The following is a 22,617-nucleotide window of genomic DNA, read 5'->3' as shown; positions in this document are numbered from 1 at the left end:
TGCACAATAATTGAGCCATGTGGTAGGCTCTGTAAGCGAGCTCCATTCTACTAGATTGGCGCTCACTTCTCCGGAATATCAGGCCGTGTAGTACGGCCCTTATACTGTCCGTACACTTTCAGTAGCTGCTGGCTGAACAATGCTTCAGCTGACAATTCTCTCTCCCATCCGGCCCCGTCCTCTCCATACACATGAATGTTCGGCACAGATGAGTGTTCCTGTGTCCTCTATAAGAGGGATAAGCTATAGCCAGACAGATCTGATGGCGGCTTATCTCTCTGACAACAAAGAGGTTGGGTGTTGATTTTCCATCAAGTCCGACCCCCTATGTCCACTGATGTCATCTGTCAGACTGTCCAGAGAGCCCCATACACCTTACACTGATGGCCGAACCCACGAGGAGCAGCAGGTGCCACCAACAAAAGTGTAACATGTATGGGGACCTTAAATTGTTGCTACAATATTTCAGCATATGGGGCCCCACCTTCAACTTTGCTCAGGGCCACATTTAGTCTAAAACCGGCCCTGCAAAGTGGTCAGGGTGTACCAATAAACAGTACTGTGTAATTGGGGTGAGGGACAAAGCTGAGACATCAGTGAGAGGTATGACATGGTTCTTTTTCTTTTTTTTCCCCATAAAGTCACAAACAATAACACTATTAGATAAATACCCCTACCCACGCTCAAAAAGAACCATTATTAAAGTAGGCCCATGAACCAATACAGAACCGGTTTCTACCGTGGAGTCACCCCGCAGGGCACTGAATAACATTTTTCAGTTGCATGAGGCAACACCTGTCTACCTCTCACTTCCACCTCCCACTATCTGTTCAGTCTGTTCAGAGGTATGACATGGTTAGCAATCTGTTTGAAAGGGGGGATGTCTGTAAATTATACTTTTTTAGCCTTTCTGCTAAATGCACAATTCTGGAGCCTGGACGGGCAAGTAACCCACTGCAAAGCAGACATGCAACTTTTTTTTTTTTTCTTCACTAATAGACAATAAACACTGACATTAACCCCTTTCCTGTTCTAGAGCACGAAATGGACATTTCTTTCTCTGCACTAGTCCCCATGGACGTTGCTGTAAACCTATTACATATCATAGCTACAGATGATATGTAATGATACAGAAAATGTATTTCCGAATGATTTGGATCACCCCGGTTTAGAAGGAACATTGGCTAAGTCTCTAACGTCCTCATTTACAAGTTAAAAAATCTTATAGGATAATTTATTTCCCTATATCCTTTTTACAATGCAGCGACTCAAAACTAGGTGCAGCATTTGACATCTGTTCTGTGCCAATCTGTTCAGTCGAGTTCTTGGAATTATGTGGTACGGAGGTGGATGTGTATTGTTTACCACAGAAACATCAATTCTGCAAGGCTGGGGATGTACTGCATACACAAACATCACGGTACACAGTCGAGAAGATGCACAGTAGCTCTGCCCTAGTAAACGAAAAAAGGGAGAAATAATTTAACAAATTGCAGAACAGTCTAAAATGAAAATATGTGCAATAATAAAGGGTTTATCATGTTGATCCTCTTAATACTGGTGGGAGTGATAACTTGCAAAAAAACTGTTCAAGATGTAATTAGGACCAAATCCGTAATTGGTCTGTCATCAGTGAGATGAGATGTCACAGTCCATTGTAAATTTCACCAAATTTGGAATGATTCAGCTCCCTCTAAGTAGCCAGGAACAAGCTCAATTTCATATGTGACAATCATCTCTGGAAAGCTCGATATGCATGTGTCTCTGGCACATCAGTACTGGGCCACTCAGACTGCTGGATTACATCCAGACCTGGAACATCTATCCCGGGCAATGAACTAGTTAGATTATTTCCAATTATGTTTTTGAGAGACATTTAGCAAATGATCTTTTTTGAGCATAAGTTTTAGGCTATTATTCTGTGTGTGAAATTGGATCTGTCAGTGAAAATACCCTATGCATATTAACCTTTTACTGCTTAGTCATTTTGCTTCACGTGAGAATATAATTACACTCATCGAGATTAAGGAGTCTTGGAAAATAATCTAGCGTTAGTAATTACGGTTGGTGGTAGTGATGACTTGTGTTTCCCCTTTCTGCTCCATTCTATTCAAATTTGTCTTGTCTGATCGGAGCGCTAAGGATAAATGTAGGTGCTGAAATCCTTCTGATGACCCAAATTATTTTTAAATGGATCCTCAGAGAAAAGTAAAAACTTAACAGTGCACTTAGATCCACTTTTTTTTTTTTTTTTAGAATCTGCTCCTTCAAAGTTTAGCAATTTGCAATTCACACCTCTCATTGCTCCTCATTTACTAGTTAGTGATATTATCTATCATGTTCCAAAAATATAGTAGAGCTCACATTACCTTAGCCATTTCTTCATTGCTCTCCTTTCTTGAACAATTGCTTCTGATACATCACATGACATGACTAAAGGCCCTATTCCACAGAACGCTTATCGGCCGTATTCGGCCGATAATCGTCCCGTGGAGTAGGAGGCAGCGATCAGCCGACATAGTTCATGTTGGCTGATCATTGAAGTCGTTTGTATTTCAACATGTTGAAAGACAAACGACTTTTATATAGCGATGATCTGCTGCTGTCGCTTTATGGAATAGAAGCAGCGGCGGCAGACCGCCGCTATATCCTATGACCGATTACCCAGGCAGCCCCCCACAGCTCCCCCCGGCCCTCCCCGGACTCACCTGCTTCCCCGCTCGCTGCTGACACTACTACACGCGGCAGCAGCGAGCGGGGAACGAGCGCACAGCGCTCGTGTGCCCCTCACTGTCTGCCCGTGGAATAGTGCCTTAAGGCTGGGTTCACACTAAGTTTTTGCAATCCATTTGTTTTTCATGCGTTTTTGAAAAAAAAAATTATCAGTTTTTCCATTGACTTCCATTATAAAAAAGGTTCAAAACGCATAAATTTTTTTTTTACATACTCAAAACCCTAGCTGACCCTTTTTTGTGTACGTTAAAAAAACGGATGCTTTTTGAACCCTTTTTTTTTTTTTTTTTTTTTACTAGGGTAGTAAATGGAAAAACGGATCAAAACGGATGCACACAAATGCATCTGTTTTTCCATCCTTTTTTTTCTTTTATTTTTGCAAAAACAAATAAAAAAAAACGTAGTGTGAACCCAGCCTTTCCTAACAAGCTCCATCTACAGGCAAACAAATCACCTGCTAGGTAGCATATTCACATTCACCTTGATACTGCATACTGGGGTGCATGTCTGACCTAGGACGTTTTTGACTGAATCATTGAGGGGTGTGATGGAAACCAGTGTTTCTAAAGCTGTGAGTTGGGCCTCAATGGTATAGTTCTACCAGGTTGTTGGTGAGGGTCAGCTGGGAAGGCCGTCTGTGAGGGGTTGGCCACTTTGTCGTAAAATTGCTCAGTGTACAGTATTAGTAAGTGTACTCACAGCACCTACTGACAGCAGCTCTCTGTGTACCTCATAGAGGTACACAGGGAGCTGTCCATAATCTGGCTGAGCCTGAGCCTGCATATGCCTATGGAAGATGGTCACATGCTCCTCCATGCTCAGCTATCTTATAGACAGAATCGCCACAGAGAGATTTTAGCTCTATGAGGTACACAGGGAACGTCTGTCAGTGTCAGTAAGTGAGTACACTTACTATTACTGTACAATACTGAGCAATTTTACTATAAAGTGCCTACCCCTTTAAGTATACGTTGCCCATATGTGGATGCTTTGGGTGTTCCTGTGTGTTTTGAAGAGGAACTCCAGCAATTTTTTTTCTTTTAAATCAACTAGTGTTTGAAAGTTACACAGATTTGTAATTTACTCCTATTTAAAAATCCTCAGTCTTCCAGTGCTTATCAGCTGCTGTATGTTTTCTTTCCAGTCTGACACAGTGCTCTCTGCTGCCACCTCTGTCTGTGACAGGAACTGTCCAGAAGAGGAGAGGTTTTCTATGAGGTTTTTCTCATGCTCTGGACAGCTCCTGTCATGGACAGAGGTGGCAGCAGAGAGCACTTTGTCAGACTGGTAAAAAATACACAACTTGCTGCAGGACATACTGAAAGGCTTGAGATTTTTAAATAGAAGTATATTACAAAATCTACTTAACTTTCTGACACCAGTTGATTTGAAAGAAAAGAAAAATCGCCAGAGTCTCCTTTTCATGGTCTTTTTGTGCTTTTTAATGGTATTTGGAGACAAATGTGAAATAAACGGAGCAGTATTTAAAAGATTTTACATGACTTTTGACTGTAGTGAAGCCTTAATGTGTTGGTAAACACCCGGTAGAAGGTCTTTAAGAGGCTCAGCTTAAAAGGAACAGTTGGGACAAATACAATCCTTTCTTGTACGGGGTCTGAGAGGACTATGTGTGAGTTAGAAATGTCTTAAAACTGTTGGTTGTTCATGTACAGAAAAAAAAATTGAACTGGCTCTGGATAACATAGTAGAAAAAAAAAAGGCATACTCACTTTCCCTGATTTCCTGCAGCTATCACTCGTTCCCGCAGCTTGGTTCCTATGACACATGGACACTGCAGGAACTGACCTCTCAGCCTTTCACCAGCTGCAGCAGTGTCCTGGCTCAGTGATTGAATGAGTGGACACTTCTTGCAGAGTTGACTAGTCCCGAGAGTCAACAAGCAGTGGTGAGTGTTTGGTGAGTGTAGTATACCTATACTTTGCTCCCATGTCACTCTGAGACAATTTTCCTTATTTTTTTCTGTAGCTGCACAACCCCTTTCATTCACCAGATATACTAGATTGATAGAATATGCAAAGTGCTGAATGTTCTATTGCATGTTTTTTTGAGTCTAACATACTTTTTTATGCCACTGTAATTATAACAATTAGTTGGATATGAATTATTAGCCTCAAGTGTTTCTGCTGGCCGTTAATTTCTCAGGAAAGTAGCACTTTATGTGCACTTTGTACAGAGCCAGTGGCTCTACCTCATTATCTGTAATAGGACGTTGCATTCTGTGAATTGTGCCTGAATAATATTCACATTGAATTGTAGCCAATTCCTAATGAGAGCTTGAGATATAATTTTAAAAGCATTGTGTTGAGTCCATCATGTCTTCAATAGTTAATCGTGTCTACAGTTACCTCCTGCTGACTGATACAACAAAAAGTTAAAGGGATTTTTCCTGGACTACAATATTGATGGACTATCCTTAGCATATTCCATCAATATAAGATTGGGCCTACTCTTGGCACCCCGATGATTACCTGACAGACAGGGCTGTGAAGTCGCAGCCAAGCATTGAACTGGTATTGCGGTTTACTGTAGATCTGTTTCAAGGCACAGCCACCACCAAAGGTACAGAGATGTGCTTGTAAAGCAAGTGAAATGGTGCTTGCTAATGCGACATAGTCCCTTCAGTCAGTTGATCAGCATTTTTAGTCAGCTATCCTAAGGATAGGCCTTCAGTATTAAAGTCCCAGCAAACCCGTTTAATTTTCAGTAATCAGTTTTTTTTTTTTTTTTTTTTTTTTTGCAGAAATCAATAGTCCAGGCGATTTTTAAGAAACTTTGTAATTGGGTTTATTAGGCAAATATGCCATCATCTGCATTCAAAAAGCCTTTCCCCAGTTCCCCCTCTCTCCCTCCTCTCTCTCATTCACTGCTCATTATCCGGAAATCTCGAGTCTTTTATATCAGTCAAGCCCTGTGTAACCTTTGGAGAGGGGAGGGGAGAGGAGGGAGATTAGTCAGCAGCAGAGAACAAAGGATTACACAGCGGGACCTGTGTGAATGTGGTATTCAGAGGTCAGAGAGGTATGTGCTGACTTCAGAAGAGAGAGCCCAGTGATGTAGCTGTAAATTAACTCTTTGTTGTCCTGTTTTGGTGCCTCATCTCTCTCAACCCCTCCCCTCTCCATAAGACAACCATGAAGACAGGGGGGAGAGCTTCAAACTGCTTTTTCATGATAAAAATGCATTTTTCAGGTAATAACCCCAATTACAAAGTTTCTTAAAGACGCCTGTACTATTGATTTCTGCAAAAAAATTTTTTTAAAAGACAGTGACACTTTAAATCTGATCATACATCATCCAGTCTTACAGCTGATGATGTAAATGGAATGATGGGAGGTAGGGACGTTATCCGCACCTCTGTGGATCACATTTGTTTTAAATAACACATGAATTTAAAATGTTGGAAAAATAGACCTCTGCTCTCCCCCCACCCCCCTCCCGCCCTAGGAAATACTGTTTATTCTGTCAACAGACGGTGGAATCCGCCCATGCATAGAGGCTGTGAGCGGTTGCGAGCTGCGGAGTCTGCAACGGGTTTTCTGTCGTGATTCCATAGTGTGCACGTACCTTAAGGCTAAAGTGGTTGCACAATAAACTTCCAACAATCATTGGGTTTTTTGGTCATCGAAAACCTACATAGGTGTCAGAGATACAGCTTGTAGTGTCTGCTGGTTGGAAAACTGTCAGGAACATATGGGATCAGATCTCTTCCAAATATGTTTTTTTTTTTCCTCCCATAAACTGAATATAATGAATCTAGTCTCCATTGTTATTTTTGGACCCTTTTTTTTTTTTTTAGTTCATGATTACAGGTAAAGATTTGAAATATTATCATCCGAACCTTCAGTTTTGAGATTGGAACATATTTAGGCAGCTACATTTTTTTTTCCCCCTTAACATCATTAAGATTAGTTTTCCTCCATGGGTAGCATGGTTAGGATGTTAAATATTAGCATCTTAAGTTTAGCAGATTATATATAAATAGGCTTAAAGACATGAACATTCCTTGCACCTCCTCCCATTGACATCTGTCACTTGGTGCTAAAAGATTAGTGACAGATTATTTTTCCTTTAAGTCATATAAATTCTTCTTTGAATCAAAATGAGATTGGTTATATTTTGCCTTGGAATTTATCAGCCATAAATAGGTTGAGGGCATTGTGTTTAGCCACATCGGTTATGATGGTAAGCGGTGGTAGAACAAAAATAACGTAATATAGAGAGCTCCGGCGTTTTTTATGATTCAGTGAGAGATTCCGTATGTTCTATTTAGGGAAAGGAACAGTCACAGAAATTTAAAAACCTAAACCTGCTGCTTGTGAATCCACCTTAAGGCTCTGTTTACACATTTACACGTTTCCATGGCAGAAATGTGAGACCGTGGGTGTGCTACAGGATAAGGTTAGGCTACTTATTTCTGTGGCATTTCTTTTCCCACAACAAAAATTGGCATGGTAATTTTCTATAGCACGAAAATTCAGTGATGGAAACCACAATCACATGCATGGGATACCAATGCAGGTACCGAACCATACATACCAGTGCAGAATCCGCACCAAACTCCAACCATGAGAATAGGGCCTGACAGTAAAAATAAAAATCATGGACTTGAAAGCTTAAAGGGTCCTTAAGGTCATGTCCCCACATTTGTGGGTTGAGAGTGGCTGAAACTGCACCCCAATTTCTTCACCAATAGTCATGCAATGTCGATGGCTGCTCATGGGATGGCAGTGTGGGGGCGTGGCTTAAGAGATCTGCTTAATAAATGCTTATACTCCTTGTGCATTTCAGGTATAGTTTTTCTTAAAGTTATGCATAGTGCCATTCCTTACAACTGGAAATGTATGAATAAATTGACATCTAGGCGTGACCAATGTAAAGGGGTCACACCCATTTGCCATTGTATTCAGACATTTCCAGAAGGAATAGCAGAGGAATGGTACAGTGCAGAGTTCTAACACTTGAAACAGTTCTTTTACCATCTGCCAATGACACATGTGCCAGATATTTAGCAAATGAATGGATCCAATAATATACATGATGCTCAACATATAAATGGTCTGCAAGACTAAAATGTATATTAAAACAAATGTGCATATCGGAACAGGCCTTATATTTATTAGCATAGTGGCTTATTTTTTCCACTAAGTACTGGCACCTCCTAGTGTTATTTTAGAACCTTGTTCGCACAGTACAGTTTTTGTGCAGTTCTTATGTGATCTTTTATAGTCAAAACTAGGCATGTAGCATGACTATAAATCTTTCCTTTGTATTTTACCTCTGTTTATGATCTGCTCCTAATATTGCAGCATATGTATCCATGTATTGTTTATGTCACGCACTTCCTTCCTCAATCTATGGTGCAACAAATGTGCAACAAATTTTAAGAATGTGTCACAGATTCCAGTGATGAGAATGGAAGCTGCAAGGTGTGAGGATAATTTTATAACATAGACACTAAAATGGAAAGTTAGAAGAAGAAAAAATTGCCAAAAATTATTAACATAAAAACTGGATTTTTGGAGGAAAACACTATGTAAAATACAACACCATTCTCTTTTACCAGCAAAACACAGCAAATTTATCACACAACATTTGCCACTGTGGTGGATCTTGAACAAAACTGAATTATAGGAAGGATGCTTAAATATCTTGAACCCCAAACCTGGCTTATTGGAAACTTCATTTATTTTTATATTATAGATGGATAGGTAGACTATTATGTGGGTTTGGCTGAGGATTTCTCCACTGCTGCTTTGAAACCAGTAAAAAAGTTCAATACAACAAGTGTGCAACAGAATTGACTGTAAAATATTTAGAAATCTGCAGCTTGCTTGGTTTTCATTGAAAAAAAAATAATACATTTGAGAAGAACATGTTAAATCTTTTTCATCTGGTACCAGACTCTGCTACAAAAATCCACAAGTAAAATCTGCAGCTATTCCATCTGTAGATTTATTCTATTAATCCGTGTTAAAAAAAAAAATTAAAAGTACTCCCCTCCCCTGATCCACTCTGATGCTTTGGGCCCCCGCTTGTCATTATTTCCTTGATTGCTCAACCAGTTATTGAACACAGCAGCATCCTGCCCCTTACGGCCCCTTTTACACATCCATTTATTCTGTCCGCATTTGCCGTCTGGCAACTGCGAACAGAATGTGGACGCATTTGTTTCTATGGCCCCAGCTCCATGGCACAGATGACCCGTTTGTTAATGAATGGACATGGAGATGGAGATGCACATCTGTAGTCCTTTTCAAGTTGTGGGTCAACAGCTAGGGACAGCAATATGGAAGTGTGAATCAAGTATGACTTATTGATTTATAAAAAATAAAAAAAAACCTAGCCATATACACATCTCTCTCTTTTTTTTTTTTTGGACAACACCCCATCCACAGTTGGATTCTTCTATAATCAGGCATGGCTGTCATATTTGTGATTGTGAGGCTTTGAATCTGCACATTCGTGTCTCTATAGTTCTGACTGAGGCTAATCCCCTCACTTGTGCATTGCTAAGGGAGCCCCGCAGCTCTAATTATGTCACCTGTGTGTGTGCAATGTGGAGATTCTCCCATTCATTTCTATGGGCGGTCTTCCCCCTCCCCTCCTGTACATCTGGAGGGGACAGGACCTTCGCTCTAACCTTCCCAGGCACCCAATGTATCTGCCTGCCAAATTTGAGATCAAGTGGTTCAGGCGTTCGGAAGTCTGTAGAAGACAGGTGGACGGACAGATATAAATTATTTTTTTATATATATTATTTATTTTGTAGTGAGCATACACCACATGGTGCCTGTGTGTGTAATTTGATACTCTCTGTTACTCCACAGTTACCTCCGATTTCATCAGCAGTCACCGTACAGTTAACAAGAGGTCCATAGGGACCGGAATCATTTGCCTCACGGTATTATTTCCATCAAGCCGTATCTGGTCACCAGATACATTGGCCGTGCTTGGTTTCAGCAGCAACAGCTGCATCTCAGTCATGTGGGGGAATTCCACAGCAATTACTTGGAATTCCTTTATACAGCCAAGCCCAGGGATTTGCTATGCTATCAAAATGTTGGCTGTCTGAGTGTTTATACTGTATTGTGAGCAGCCTGATTCATATGTTGAGAGACTGTTGTGAAAAGATCAGTACAGCAAAGGTCACAAACGGATTCACACAGAGAATATAGGATCCATTATAGACTATACACACACCATACCCCACTGCCACATCACTTAAGCTAAAGCTATGTACATATCACATTTTCGCCATATGGTTGCACAAAATATATAATTTATTTAATTTTTTGCCTGAAACATTTGGCTCAAAAATGTACGGAAACTTAGATGTTTAGGTGCATACGTTTCCATATGTCAGCCATAGGCCGTATCTATATTTTCCCAGAGTCTCTAGGCCTGCATCCAACTTTCTTAGGCTATGTTCACATCAGCGTCCGGCACCATTCCATCTACCTTTTACATTTTGGAGTAAGCAAAACGGAAACTGTCGGATCTGTTAAAATCCCCATAGATTCCCATGATATATTAGTGTGCTCCATTTGCCCTAATTGTGCTCCGTTTGCATGCAATTCGTTCAAGATCCGTTTTTTTGAACGGAGAAAAAAATTGTGTTTGCAGTATTTTTCTTTCCGGATCGTGAACAGAAAGTGCACTTCCATTTTTTTTTTTTTTTTACATTGTAGTCAATGAGGACTGATCTAAACGGAAGGTATTTCTGTTCACATCCGTTTTTTTTTCATCCGTTTTTGCACTGAGCATGCGCAGAAGCAGCAAGGAACCAAAGAAGAAAAATAAACTGATAGAAAAACGGATGCTGACTGATGCAAACGGATGCAAACTGATGTACAAAAGTCAGTTTTTTTAAGCCAAAATACAAACGGACCATTAAAAAAAGATGACAATTTTGCAATCAGTTTGCATTAGTCTGTTCATCAGTTTATGCTCATCCGTTAAATTAATATGGACGGATCCATATTAAAAAAGAAAAACGCTAGTGTGGCCGAGCCCTTAGCCACCAGTAATCATATGCTGAGCTATCCGACTCAAGTTGAATTGAGTCACAGTCATCTCTACTGACTATTGAGATTTAGATCCTTAAAGGGAACCTGTCATCAAGTTTATAGAGCAGGAAGAACTGATCAGACTGATATATATCTTTGTGAGAAAAGATTCAGTATAATTTGTAACATGTTGATTGAAATCCCTGCTCATATTCTGAGTAAGGAGTCCAGTGGGTGGTGTCACTCAATGGACTGGACTCTATAGCCTGATAACATCAGAGATTTAAATCAATAAATTACAAGTTATACTAAGTCTTATCTCTTAAAGGAGAAATCCGGCGAAAATTTTTATTTAAGTATTGTATTTCCCCCAAAAAGTTATACAAATCACCAATATACATTTATTTCAGGAAATGCTTATAAAGTGCTTTTTTCCCTGCACTTACTACTGCATCAAGGCTTCACTTCCTGGATAACATGGTGATGTCACTTCCTGGATAAAATGGTGGTGTCACAACCCGACTCCCAGAGCTGAGCGGGCTGTGGCTGCTGAGAGGATGATGGCAAGGGGATGCTCAGTGTCCTTCCAGTGCCCTGTGTTCCTTAGTGTCCACCTGCCATCATCCTCTCCAGCAGCCACAGCCCGCACAGCTCTGGGAGTCGGGTTGTGACATCACCATTTTATCCAGGAAGTGACATCACCATGTTCTCCAGGCAGTGAAGCCTTGATGCAGTAGTAAGTGCAGGGAAAAAACACTTTATGTGCATCTCCCGTGATAAGTGTATATTGGGGATTTGTATAACTTTTTGGGAGCAATAAAATACTTTAATGAAAATTTTCGCGGGCTTCTCCTTTTAAGTGGGCGGTCCTATTCAGTGATTGACAGTACCGTCTGTATGTCCACTTATACACCGCTAACTGCCAGTCTCTGACTAGGTTGTCTACTTGACTATGTAGTCCAGAAGAAACGGAGAGTTAACTGAATAAATGACAAGGTATCCTGGAACACTTCCTACCAACCTATATTTTTTACTTCTCCTCAGCTAATCCTATATAACCATGTGACTGTAGATTGTACCCCATTTCCAATATAAGTAAAGAGATGCTCTATAAGACTTTTTTGTTAGGGCTTGCTTTTGTGTCCCTGCCGGGGTTGTTCCCCATTGTCTAGTTCTAGCATTTGGTCACCTGTAAGTCGCAGTAGAATCATGTGGGGAATTTAGTGCACGCAGCTTTTTTTGTTTCCTTTAGGAGAAAATGGGAAGCAAGTAACATGGATTTTTTTTTACAACTGTTTTAAAGCAGATTGCATCTTCCCATAGCAAAAAGAAATTAGGTTTGGCCAAAAAAGTTTAATCCCACATTTTGTAAAGAATCCTGAGTAACTCCGTCCTTCAGTTTTCTGCCTTCCAGTTTTAATTGTGCAAAAATATGGTATGTGTTTGTGTGTGTGTGTGTGTGTGTGTGTGTGTGTGTGTGTAGTCTGTGTGAACCTTCCCTTGTGTAGTACATGCATTAGATTTCAGGAGTGATGGTAATGAGCTGCATTAATGCATTTACAGCATGCTTTGTGTATGCCACTCAGGAGCCAGATGTGGACTGCACTGCCTTTCCCCCCTTAGCATAATGGTTACCCTTTATAATTGAATTCTTTTGACTCTAATAAGATCATCATGTGATTATGCGTGCGGATTATCATATGGGAGTGTGTTACTCACAAAGAACTTGGTCAGGCAGCACAAATGAATATAAATGTTTTACAGATAGTTTTTTGGGATGATTATATCATGTAAAGTAGCAGCTGGGTATCTTGTGGGTCATGTTCCCTATAGCACGGGCACCTAAAATGTATAATGTGTTTCTGAGGCTCAAGTCAGAGGAGTAGGTGATTATATACTGTTGAATATTACTCTGGGATCCCTTTGTTAAAGTTCCTGTGCTCCAATTACTTGCACAGCTACCAAGAGGAAACCCAATATATAAGGTTTTAAAGGGAGCTTGCCACATTGAAAATGCAATCCAATCTTCAGGCATCATGTTATAGAGGGGGTGGAGCTGAGCAGAATGATGTATAGTTTTGTGTAAAAAGTTCCAGAATAACTTTCCATTTATTCATGTTAATCTCTGCTCATTCTAGTTGACAAGTAGGTGCTCCTACCATAGTGATTTAATAGCTTTCTGTATATGCATAGATTTATCACTAAGAAGGGCTACCCACTGGACAAATACTTAGCTCAGAATGAGCAAAGTTCTACATGAATAGTAACAAGTTATCCTGGAAAACCAAATTTTACAGGGTGATAATGATAGCCTCCATATTAATAATCGGGAAAACAGAACACAAACTTGTTAACATGAAAAAAGCACACTATCCATTTCCCCCCCATACACTACAAATATTCCAAGTGATTAACATTAGTGACATGGCAGACTAGACTAGATATCCAGTTCTGTCCAGATGATGTGCCATCATATCCTCAGATATAGAATGCACTTTTTCAGTGATGTGTTGTCTTGGGTCATTAGTCATTCAGATCCTGGGGGGCTTTGTTACAGTGAAGATCCTATTACACCTATTGCTCCCTGGGAGCAAGCGAGCGCCGTCAGGTCAGCGCTCGCTTGTTCCTAGTTCCCTGCTCGCTGCTGGGGCTATTACAGTTGCTGACAGCGAGCAAGTTAGTGCCGGGGAGGGGGGGCATGGGGATCTGCGCAGGGGCTGGGGGGGGGGCGGTTTGTGGTTAGAAATCGATACAAATCGATAATAGATTTGTGTAATAGGGCCTTAAGTTCTTGATGTAGCTTCAGAAAAAGGAGTCACATTCCATGTCCAGGTAGGAGAGGCTAGTGACAATGGCATTATAGACATTGCACCTGCTTAGTGCTAAGAGCAAGTTTCTTTTGATCATTTACCACAGATGGTTCTTTAAGTAGTGGCCTTTACTTTTGCACCATCCTTTCTGAGTCAACCTGTATGTCAATATGCATATCAATCAGGGAAAACTAAAGGTGCCCATACACGTTATTTTAACCCCCGCTCCCCCTCGGAAGTGAAAGATAGCATACATACCTAATAACTGTCAACCACGTCCTTTTTTCCCGGGCGACATCTTGTTTCAATGTTGTCAGAGCGGGGGCGTCGGGCCTGTTCGTCTTTCTCCTCTGTGTCTTAAAGTAAAGTAAATAGGAGATGAAAAGGCTACTGGTGCACTTGCTCACCAGCAGCCTTTTCTCTCCCATTCACTTCAGTGGAAACCGGAAGTGAGGAAGATCTGTAGATGCTGGCCAGAGCTGACGAGGACGCAGCTGGCGCGGAGTCAAGTGGCGATCGTCACTGGGTGGACGGTGAGTATAAAGTGTGTGTGTGTCTTTTTTTTTCTTTTTTTTTTCTTTGTACCAGTCATCCTTTAAATATTTATGGCTGTGTCTGTTGTACCGGCCTACCTGTCTGGAAAGGGTTTAAGGGAAAAATAGCCCCAGTTGTTGGTCTCTTAAGAACATCTTCCTGGATATTGCAGCCAAGTGTGACTTTCAATTACTTTCTGTGATAAATATTAATTGTCCCGTCAAGTAAATTTTCAGCAGTGCGATTTTCTGTTTTTGCGCTGAGGCTGCATTTTACCAGAAAGAAACAACATGACAAAGACTTGTTTCCTGGTCATTTGGGACTGGATTGTTTGTTTAGTGCTTCTTTTGCTTAATCTGTTAGCTTCCAGTAAAAATTATATTATGGAATTATATAATTGAAGTCGTCGTAGTATTGGTTTCTAGTTGACGTGATTTTTACGCCTGCATAGAATCCCATCTTTGTGATCTCTTGATGTATCTTTATAGCATTCTGCTCTCCTTCTTCTGATACAAAGTTGTTTACAGTTAAAACAACGGCCATTCTTTTTGTAATCCAATGATGTGCTTTGAAGTCGATGCAAACAACGGCTGTTTCACACACTGTATTGGATAGTGTTTGGCTACGGTCGTCAAAATATAGTTCGTCATTTATTTCCAGCCGTTATTCATAGACTTCAATGCAATTTTTAATTTAAAACAACGACCATTGTTTTAAGTGCCAAATAATGGCTGTTGTTTATACATAGTGGGAGCTTTACCTTAATATGCTTCTAGACAGCCTAAAATCAATATACAAATTCTTTGTATATACCTTCTGCTTGTCATAGGCCGCATGTTACCATATACATTTGTGTAAAGTAGGTGAATCTGCTATTTTTGAAAGGGCCGGCTTTTATTTTCAGGAAGACAGAGATGTCTGGCGGTGGTTTACCTTTCCCCTCCCTCCTCAGAACACACAAATGCTCAGGAGGATGCTAAATTCTCAAGTTATGGAATAACACTCAATGGTAATGCCTTTTTATTTATAGTTGGCAACATATAAGTAGGTCCCAAAGCATCCATCTCAGACATGCCACATTCACTATATCAAACTCAGTGTGGAGCACTGACTGGTGGCTACATATTAGGGCCAGTTCACATGGAGTAAAAAAGGCGGATGTCATACAGGCTGTCTGTGGAAGGGTTCACGCTCCTCCGCTCTCCGCGCCTTTCCGTTCAAATAATTGACATGTCAATTCTTTGAGAGTAGAGGCACGCAAGCCCTCCAATAGACAGCCTGTATGACACGGAGGCTGGTTGGAATTCCGCCTATTTTACTGGCCCTTAGAGAATTCTAGTCTTTCTTTTTCTGCTGTAAGTTACACTGGGCATTCTACGTAAAAACTGTCGGAAGGTTAAACACAAAATTCAGGGACTCAAGCAAAACTCAACTTTGTGTTTTCCCCATTATTATTTTATGGAGCGTTAAAGGGGTCGTTTAATGAGGTAGATATTTGAATTTTTTAAAAGGGGAACACTGTCTGAAAAATAGCATTACTCACCATACAAGTGAGCATATCTAACCTAATCAATTTCCCACTGTTACTGCATGGCTCTACTCAACTCGGTCTCAGCATGCTGCCTACTCAGCTGAACACTGGTTGAGGTGGTCACAGCTACAGCCAGTGATTGACAGAGCAGGCATTTCCTGTTTCTCACAATGAGACCTGATCAGTAGGGCCCTGGGCAGCGACTGGGGATCGGTGATGTAATACATTTTTTTTATCCAGCCTGCTCATTTTTAAAAATACCTATTCCGCTTGACAACCCCTTTAACAATTTAAGTAAATTAAAAGGCATATATCATGTCCTTCAGTGGGAGAACCTTTTTTTTGCCCTCCACGAATATTCCTAAAACCACAGTCTATCAATCATTTAACAGGGAACTTCTGCCTCATGAATACTGGGTCATAAAGTGTCCTATTCATCTTGCTGCTTTCCGATGAATGTAATTAATAAATATTAGATTCAGCCGAGCAGATGCCTCTCTTACGTAGACGACACATGGATATAGTTTGAATTCCTGTTGCCTATAGTTTAAGAAAGCTGATGATTTTTCTTCCATGCCCTATGCATTAGTGCAAGTGGTGCCCATGTAGAGAGTAACATGGTTCAGCAGCACCATTCCCCATTCCAAGCACCAACACAGGAGATACATTCCTATTATTGGGATGGTCTCGGAAAGACAAACCATTTTTAAAACAAAGTTGGCTGATCCCATTTGGAATATGCCAGCATCTTACTTCTGTTACATGTAACATGTGACAGCCTCTAATTATTGTTAACCATTTTACATTAACATTTTTACAGCCAGAAATACAATGTGGATAGATAGAAATACCACAAACATAGCAACTCCGGTACAAGAGCTACCATCTGAAACTCATATGAAGATCTCCGAGTACTCAAGAGAGATGACATTCATGGATACAGGCCATCCATTGATGCCCAAATCAGGTAAGTGTAGAACAAAGAAAGCGACGGAACTGAAGATTTTGGCTCCACTGATGGTAGCGAATAATCTAGTAATCCTTTATGAGATTATATATTATATAACTCCAACCAATCCTAAATAAGCACGAAAGACTAAACTTCATTTGGCATAGCCATACTTACTGGTCCGTAATCTGCCTGATGCCCTCTGGCGCTGTCCCGCTGTAGCCAATGATTAGCTGGGCAGGCTGTCATAAAGTGGGTGAGAGGACCAGAGGACATCGGGGGAGCGCAAACAGGCTGCTTTATTGATTTTTTTTTTTTTTTTTTTTATACTACAGAAGCAGCACAGCATCTTGGATTTTACAAGGCTATGTCACTACAGTCTTGCAGTGAATTGAAAATCTGCAACGAAATCGGCGTACCATAGACTGTAAGGGGTTGTCCAGGATAATTTAATAATTGGGCACCCTGCTGGGGGACATGTGAGTAATGTATACTTACAGGTTCCGCTCCCTGCAGCTGCTGGGTCTCTTACACTGGATATCTTATACTGTCTATGCTGATCGGCCATTTTTGGAGGGAGCAGCATGTCACAGGATTTTGCCAAAACATTGACAGCGAAAGAGAGCGGGCATTCCTAGATCCGGCAGCTGTGGGGGAGCTGGACAGGTAAGTATACATTACTGACATGTCCCCTACACCCCCGGTAGGATCCACAATTATAAATTTCCCATGGACAATCTTTTTAAAGGGAATCTGTCATTGGGTTTATGGTTTATGCTGCCTTAAATGAGGGCAGCCTAAACTAGTGACAGAAATGCTGAACAGATCAATGTATTACTTACATCATTTTGTTCATCTGTTCTCCTAATATGCAGGAGAATAGGATTGTTGCCACACCCCTCTCCTGCCTTCCAGCTGCTGATTGACAGTTGACTGCCTATACACAGCATGGATAAATAACTGCCAATCAGCAGCTGGTGGGTGGAGTTTTCTGCTTCTCATGAATAATGAGGACTACTGGCCTCATGCACATAATGGGGAGGACTACTTATTGTCCATGTTATTCAGCAGGATATCTCTGAATTAGCTGCACAGAACAATGTAAATGATACATCTTTCTGGTCAGCTTCTCTGTCACTAGTTTATGCTACTCTTAGATAGGTCAGCATACACCTGCTAAAAGGACGCTGGTTGACCTCAGGGAGATCAACCAAAACACTGCAGAGAGAGACACCATCACATGTCTCGACGTCAGTGTGTTCTAGAATTCTTGGTTGTTCCTTCCCGGAGGAAGTCTGGCTAGTTCACTGACGTCGAGACGTGATGGTGTCTCTGCAGTGTTCTTTAGCATACACCTGCTGACAGTCTCTTAAATGGTACTTATTGGATTTAATGGATTTCACGGTGAAATTCGCTGGGATGCACTATATGTGTGATGGCACCCTAAATATGTGTATAGACACATTAAGAAAACTCCATAACCCAGATTTTTGGTCTACATCTCCATCAGTCTCATTTTTAATGCAGACATTAAATATGCTAGATTTATCAGAGCATAATGCTGTTTCTAAATCTCACATATCCGAGAACTGTCTAGTCCAGGTGTAGGCCAGCTGCCAGCTATTAGTTGTCTAACCAGAATTGGGTGCATTTAGGCCATGGCCCTTTTGTACTGAAGCTATAACCCCTTTACTGGGGCCATGCGCAATGGACAAGTGCAGTATCCAAACTTGTAGTAAATATTGTGCAAGTTATGTAAGACTTCTGCTGCATTTAAAATAATAGATTTTTTACCATCATCATCTCATCTTTGTGAAAAATATCAGAACTTCCACACCATGTGCTGATTTCCCTACACCCAGTTTTACCTGATCTCCTGTTATATCCTCCTCTTTTTCTTTACCCTTAGTAGTGTACGTCCCTATGTTTTATCTGTATGTCAAAAATATTTTTATTTTGTAATGTGCCTAATATGTTCTGAAAGCTTCCACCCTCATCCTATTCATTATATTGACTTGTATCAATGACCAGAAAAAGATTCTCACTGTTTGGTATCGGGGAAGCAGGGAGTAACATTACTTGCATGAAGCTCACAGACATTGTCATTCATTGGGAATTATATTAATAAACAAAGGCCAGAGATGTAGAAGATGTTTCTTCCTTTTCCAATCATTTTCCATGGTGACTACAATAGTGTTTACACGCTGTCTAGTTTCCATGGCAGCCAGGAAGAGTGGAAGGAGGCAGATGATGTGATTGGTGCGCTCTACACTTACTGTTCATAAGGGTTTATTCCATAGAGCTGAATGTAACGAAAGAACTTAATTTAGTTAAATACAGAAGGGCATAATCCTCCTGTCAACTGCCTGTAACTATTACAGTGGTATGGTCCATGCCGCTAAATATTTGAACAATTCCAAATGGTTTGGAGGATAGTAAACAAAGCAGATGAGATGCGTGGAGTTCAGTGCCGAGTCCTAACAGTAGAGCTCTCTTTGTCCATTTCCTACATGGAGAGAAGATAGTCGTCACATGTATTTGGCCTGACATTGTAACCTGTTTCTGTCGGAAAGTAAATAACGCAAAACAGAAAATTTGATAATTCATTGCAAAAAACTTTTTTTTGTATTGTTCTTTATATCTCAGTATGAATGAACCACCTTCATACAATGTCATCTTGACCTATGAAGAAGTTAATAATATTTGGCAGCATTCAAACCAGGTTTAAATGCGGATTTACCTGCAATATAAGACTTGTTGCAAAGTGTTTGAACATCCATACTATATCCTAATATCTGCACCTTTTTTTTTCCCCCACCATGTTGGTAAAAACCCATTTATCAATGTGAACTAGGATTTTGCTATATCGGTGTCATGGATGGGGGAAAAAGCTAATTTTACTCAACAAAAATGACATTGTCAGCTCTACTGAGGAATATATGGATCAATACACTCTTTTGTGTAAAACACAGCATAATATATTGCTGATACATCCTTTAAAGGTGAAGGTCTACCACTTCTTAGAAGAAGAAAATTCCCGGCACTCACTCAGCATAACTTTGCAATTAAATTCTTTATTCCATATGGAGGTGCACGTAGTAGATAAACAGGACGCGTTTCGGCGTGGTCCGCCTTTCTCAACTGTCACCACTTCTTAAGCTCAGCTCTAAGGGTCATATTACACGGCCCAATCACTATAGTAAACGAGCGCTGGCACTTGTATACTGAGCCTATTACACAGCTCGATGATCGTGCAGCAAGGGCTGCATGGAGATAGTTAGCGATGACCATGTAGCCCTTGCTGTAGTGAAGTACATACATTACCTCTCCACGCTCCCCGGTGTTCTCTTCACTCCTGCCTGCTGTCCGCAGCCTCTGGTGCAACTTCAGAGCCAACTTCTAAAGTGGCAGGCTGCTCAGCCAATCACTGGCCTTCGTTTGCACGGAGGCTGCGGACAGTGGGTAGGAACAAAGGGAGCGTGGAGGGGTAATGTATGAACGTAATAATTTTCTTTACACAGTCATCAGCCGTCGGCTGCGTATCACTGTTACACGTAGTGATGCACGGTCAGGGGCCATTGATTTTAGATCTGGATCTAAAGACACGATCAGCTGATGATTGTTGTCATCGGCTGATCGTTGTCTTTATTACACGCAGAAATGATCTGCTGAAACGGCCTGATACTGCAATACTGTAATAGGGCCCTAAGGTAGGTTAAAATTAATGGCAACATTTTTTCAATTTGTCTTCTCCATTCCCTGAAATTGGCCTCGGTGTAGACCCATTATCCAACTTTTTATTGTCTAGTTGAGGACAGGCTGGTCATTTTGCCTTTTTTTGTCCTGTAATGTAGATCTGTAAGTGAACCATCAACCCATGTACATGTGCCCACACCATCTGAAATCTGACAAAGCAGCCCTGGACCCTCACACTGTGCCTTTGCCGATATTAATATAATGTACAGTAGACACACAATATATCATATATTACATTTCCAAAGCAGTCCATCTGATATACAATGGAAATGCCTCTTTAAGAAAATAGTCAAATAATCTACTGTCCCAAACTATAAGGCCTCAGTCACATGTCCATATTTTTACAGTCCCATTTTTTTTTCTATTGGGCATGTTCATACATCAGTAAGTTTACAGATCCGTGATTTGGTCATAATCCTTGCCCCAAAAAATACTGACAAGCACTAGTACGGGGAGTAATTGCAGCACAGATTCTTTTATAAAAGTCTATGGGAGCGGACATTCTGGAGGCAATGTCTGCAGATTAAGGATTGGTTCCCTCCTTTATTTTACAATCAACCTTTTTGCGGATCTGCGGAATTACGGATGAACCTTGACTGATTATACAGTCTACAAAAAAATGTGGACTTGTGAATGTAGCGTTATGGTCTATTCACATGCACAGGATCTGTCGCAGATTATGTGCTGCAGATATCAGTGTAAATGATTAAACTCAGCCTTAGATGAATTGGGCCCTTGAAATGTATGGGTCCTTAGTACGGATAAAACTAGACATGTGAAGAAGGCCTTTGGCTATAGTTACACAATTTTATCAGACAATTCCTATGTAGGAGTATAGCCAAGGGAGAATTTCTGTGGAATAAAATCCTAAATATGCTCTTGTGCATGAATTTTTATGCATATGTATACAGCACTGTACACTGAATAGCTACTTTGATATCTATGTACACTGAAACCCCTCTGAGCGGACCACAGAATTGCATTGAAAAGTAGACTTCTGTGGAGGTGGTCTTCTCATAGTAGACAGATACTATGCATAATGAATGGAGCACTAAAAATCTGAATCCTGAAATCTGCTTGGGATAAGAGGGTCTCAGAGAGAGAGAGAGGATTGGCTGTATTTTTTTATATTTGTATATATTTTATATACATGAATAAATATGTTCTTATAATGTAAATTATGTATGGTGATAAATGCATTTTTTTAATTGAATTTACTATATAAGTATTACTGAGGTTACGATGTGTCATTTATTGCAAAATAAATGTACTTTGGTAAACCTGAAATAAAATCCACCATAAAATCGCATTCTCTTGAATTGTCAGCGCTCCAGCATAGGTGGCCATCCTCTGTGAGCCTTATGATGCTGCATTTTTAATGCGGTTGCCAACCCAGGACTGGCTGCAACCTCACAGCTCACGAAAGCACTAGTTGGAGGCGGGGGCAGTGGGCTTTGAAGGAGGATAAAGAAGAGCACATACATTATTCATCCATTGCCTCGTCTCGCAAGAATCAGCTGGAGGAAGTGCTCTGGCCACACTGCTCATACTTGCTAGCCCTAGCCGGCTTTTAACAAGCCCAGGCAAGTCAACTTTTCCTCTCCCTCTCCAGATAAATGTAGGGCAGACAGCAGATGTGCTCAGACCTCATCCTTTTAGTCTGGATTACTGGAGTCATGCGAAAGGAAGAAGCTTTAATAAGGATACTCTGATGCATTCATGTTGGAAAATGAAGCTTCAGGTAGGGGAAAGCTTTGTCAGCAGACATCTCTGATTTATTATTCTAACTCCGGGCAGATTGTAATGGAGTCCAATAGCTTTTTGACTCCTGTTACTTGCAAAAGTAAATAGCCTTTCATTACTATCACGTGTATTTTTATTGTAATATTGCATTTCAGCCATTGCTTTTTGTTTTTATAATATTATGTGAACTCCAGTACAACCAGTGACATCTGTATGGTGGACACATAGATTATTAGAGGTTCATTAAAGTTTTTGACATCTGCAGGTAGTACTAGTACCTGACCCCTTTAATACCATGGTATAGTAGGGATGTCTGTAGTGTCTGCTACGCTGTGACCTCTACACATTATATGGACTGTATTGGACAGTAATTGAAAGCGGTTGTATTCGGTGTTGGCATCGTGTATCCCGGGGGATCCCTTGAGCATCCTCTAACATAAACAAAGGCCCTTTGTTTGGCGTGTTATTTGCTGCCTGCTTTTACCCAGGTCATATCTTTGTTGTCAGAAATATCCCTGCTTCCTTTGTCTGTAT

The 22,617-nt window shown here is 40.7% G+C and overlaps 1 protein-coding gene and 1 long non-coding RNA gene across 5 annotated transcripts in view; one reads left to right on the top strand and one right to left on the bottom strand.

Annotated features, from left to right (window-relative positions):
• Positions 1-22,617, top strand: part of MARCHF8 (membrane associated ring-CH-type finger 8) — a 177,672-nt gene that overhangs the window by 99,086 nt on the left and 55,969 nt on the right. Inside the window, exon 1 of one of the 4 annotated variants that reach the window (XM_069980493.1) lies at positions 21,990-22,081. The exons of the other annotated variants lie outside the window; for them this stretch is intronic. Within the exon in view, the coding sequence (XP_069836594.1) occupies positions 22,052-22,081 (30 nt within the window). The 5' untranslated portion in view covers positions 21,990-22,051. Of the gene's footprint in view, positions 1-21,989; positions 22,082-22,617 lie in introns of those variants that run through there. 4 annotated transcript variants of the gene reach the window in all.
• On the bottom strand, positions 1,221-17,515 carry LOC138798605 (uncharacterized). The gene is made up of 2 exons (XR_011364110.1): positions 17,427-17,515; positions 1,221-1,454 (listed from the first exon to the last, which is right to left on the bottom strand). It is a non-coding gene; the product is annotated as an uncharacterized lncRNA (long non-coding RNA).

The sequence above is a fragment of the Dendropsophus ebraccatus genome, chromosome 8 (assembly GCF_027789765.1).
Source record: "Dendropsophus ebraccatus isolate aDenEbr1 chromosome 8, aDenEbr1.pat, whole genome shotgun sequence".
NCBI classification, from domain to species: Eukaryota; Metazoa; Chordata; class Amphibia; order Anura; family Hylidae; genus Dendropsophus; species Dendropsophus ebraccatus.
The sequence above is the reverse complement of the archived record's forward strand: the minus strand, read 5'-3'. Positions and strand labels throughout refer to the sequence as shown.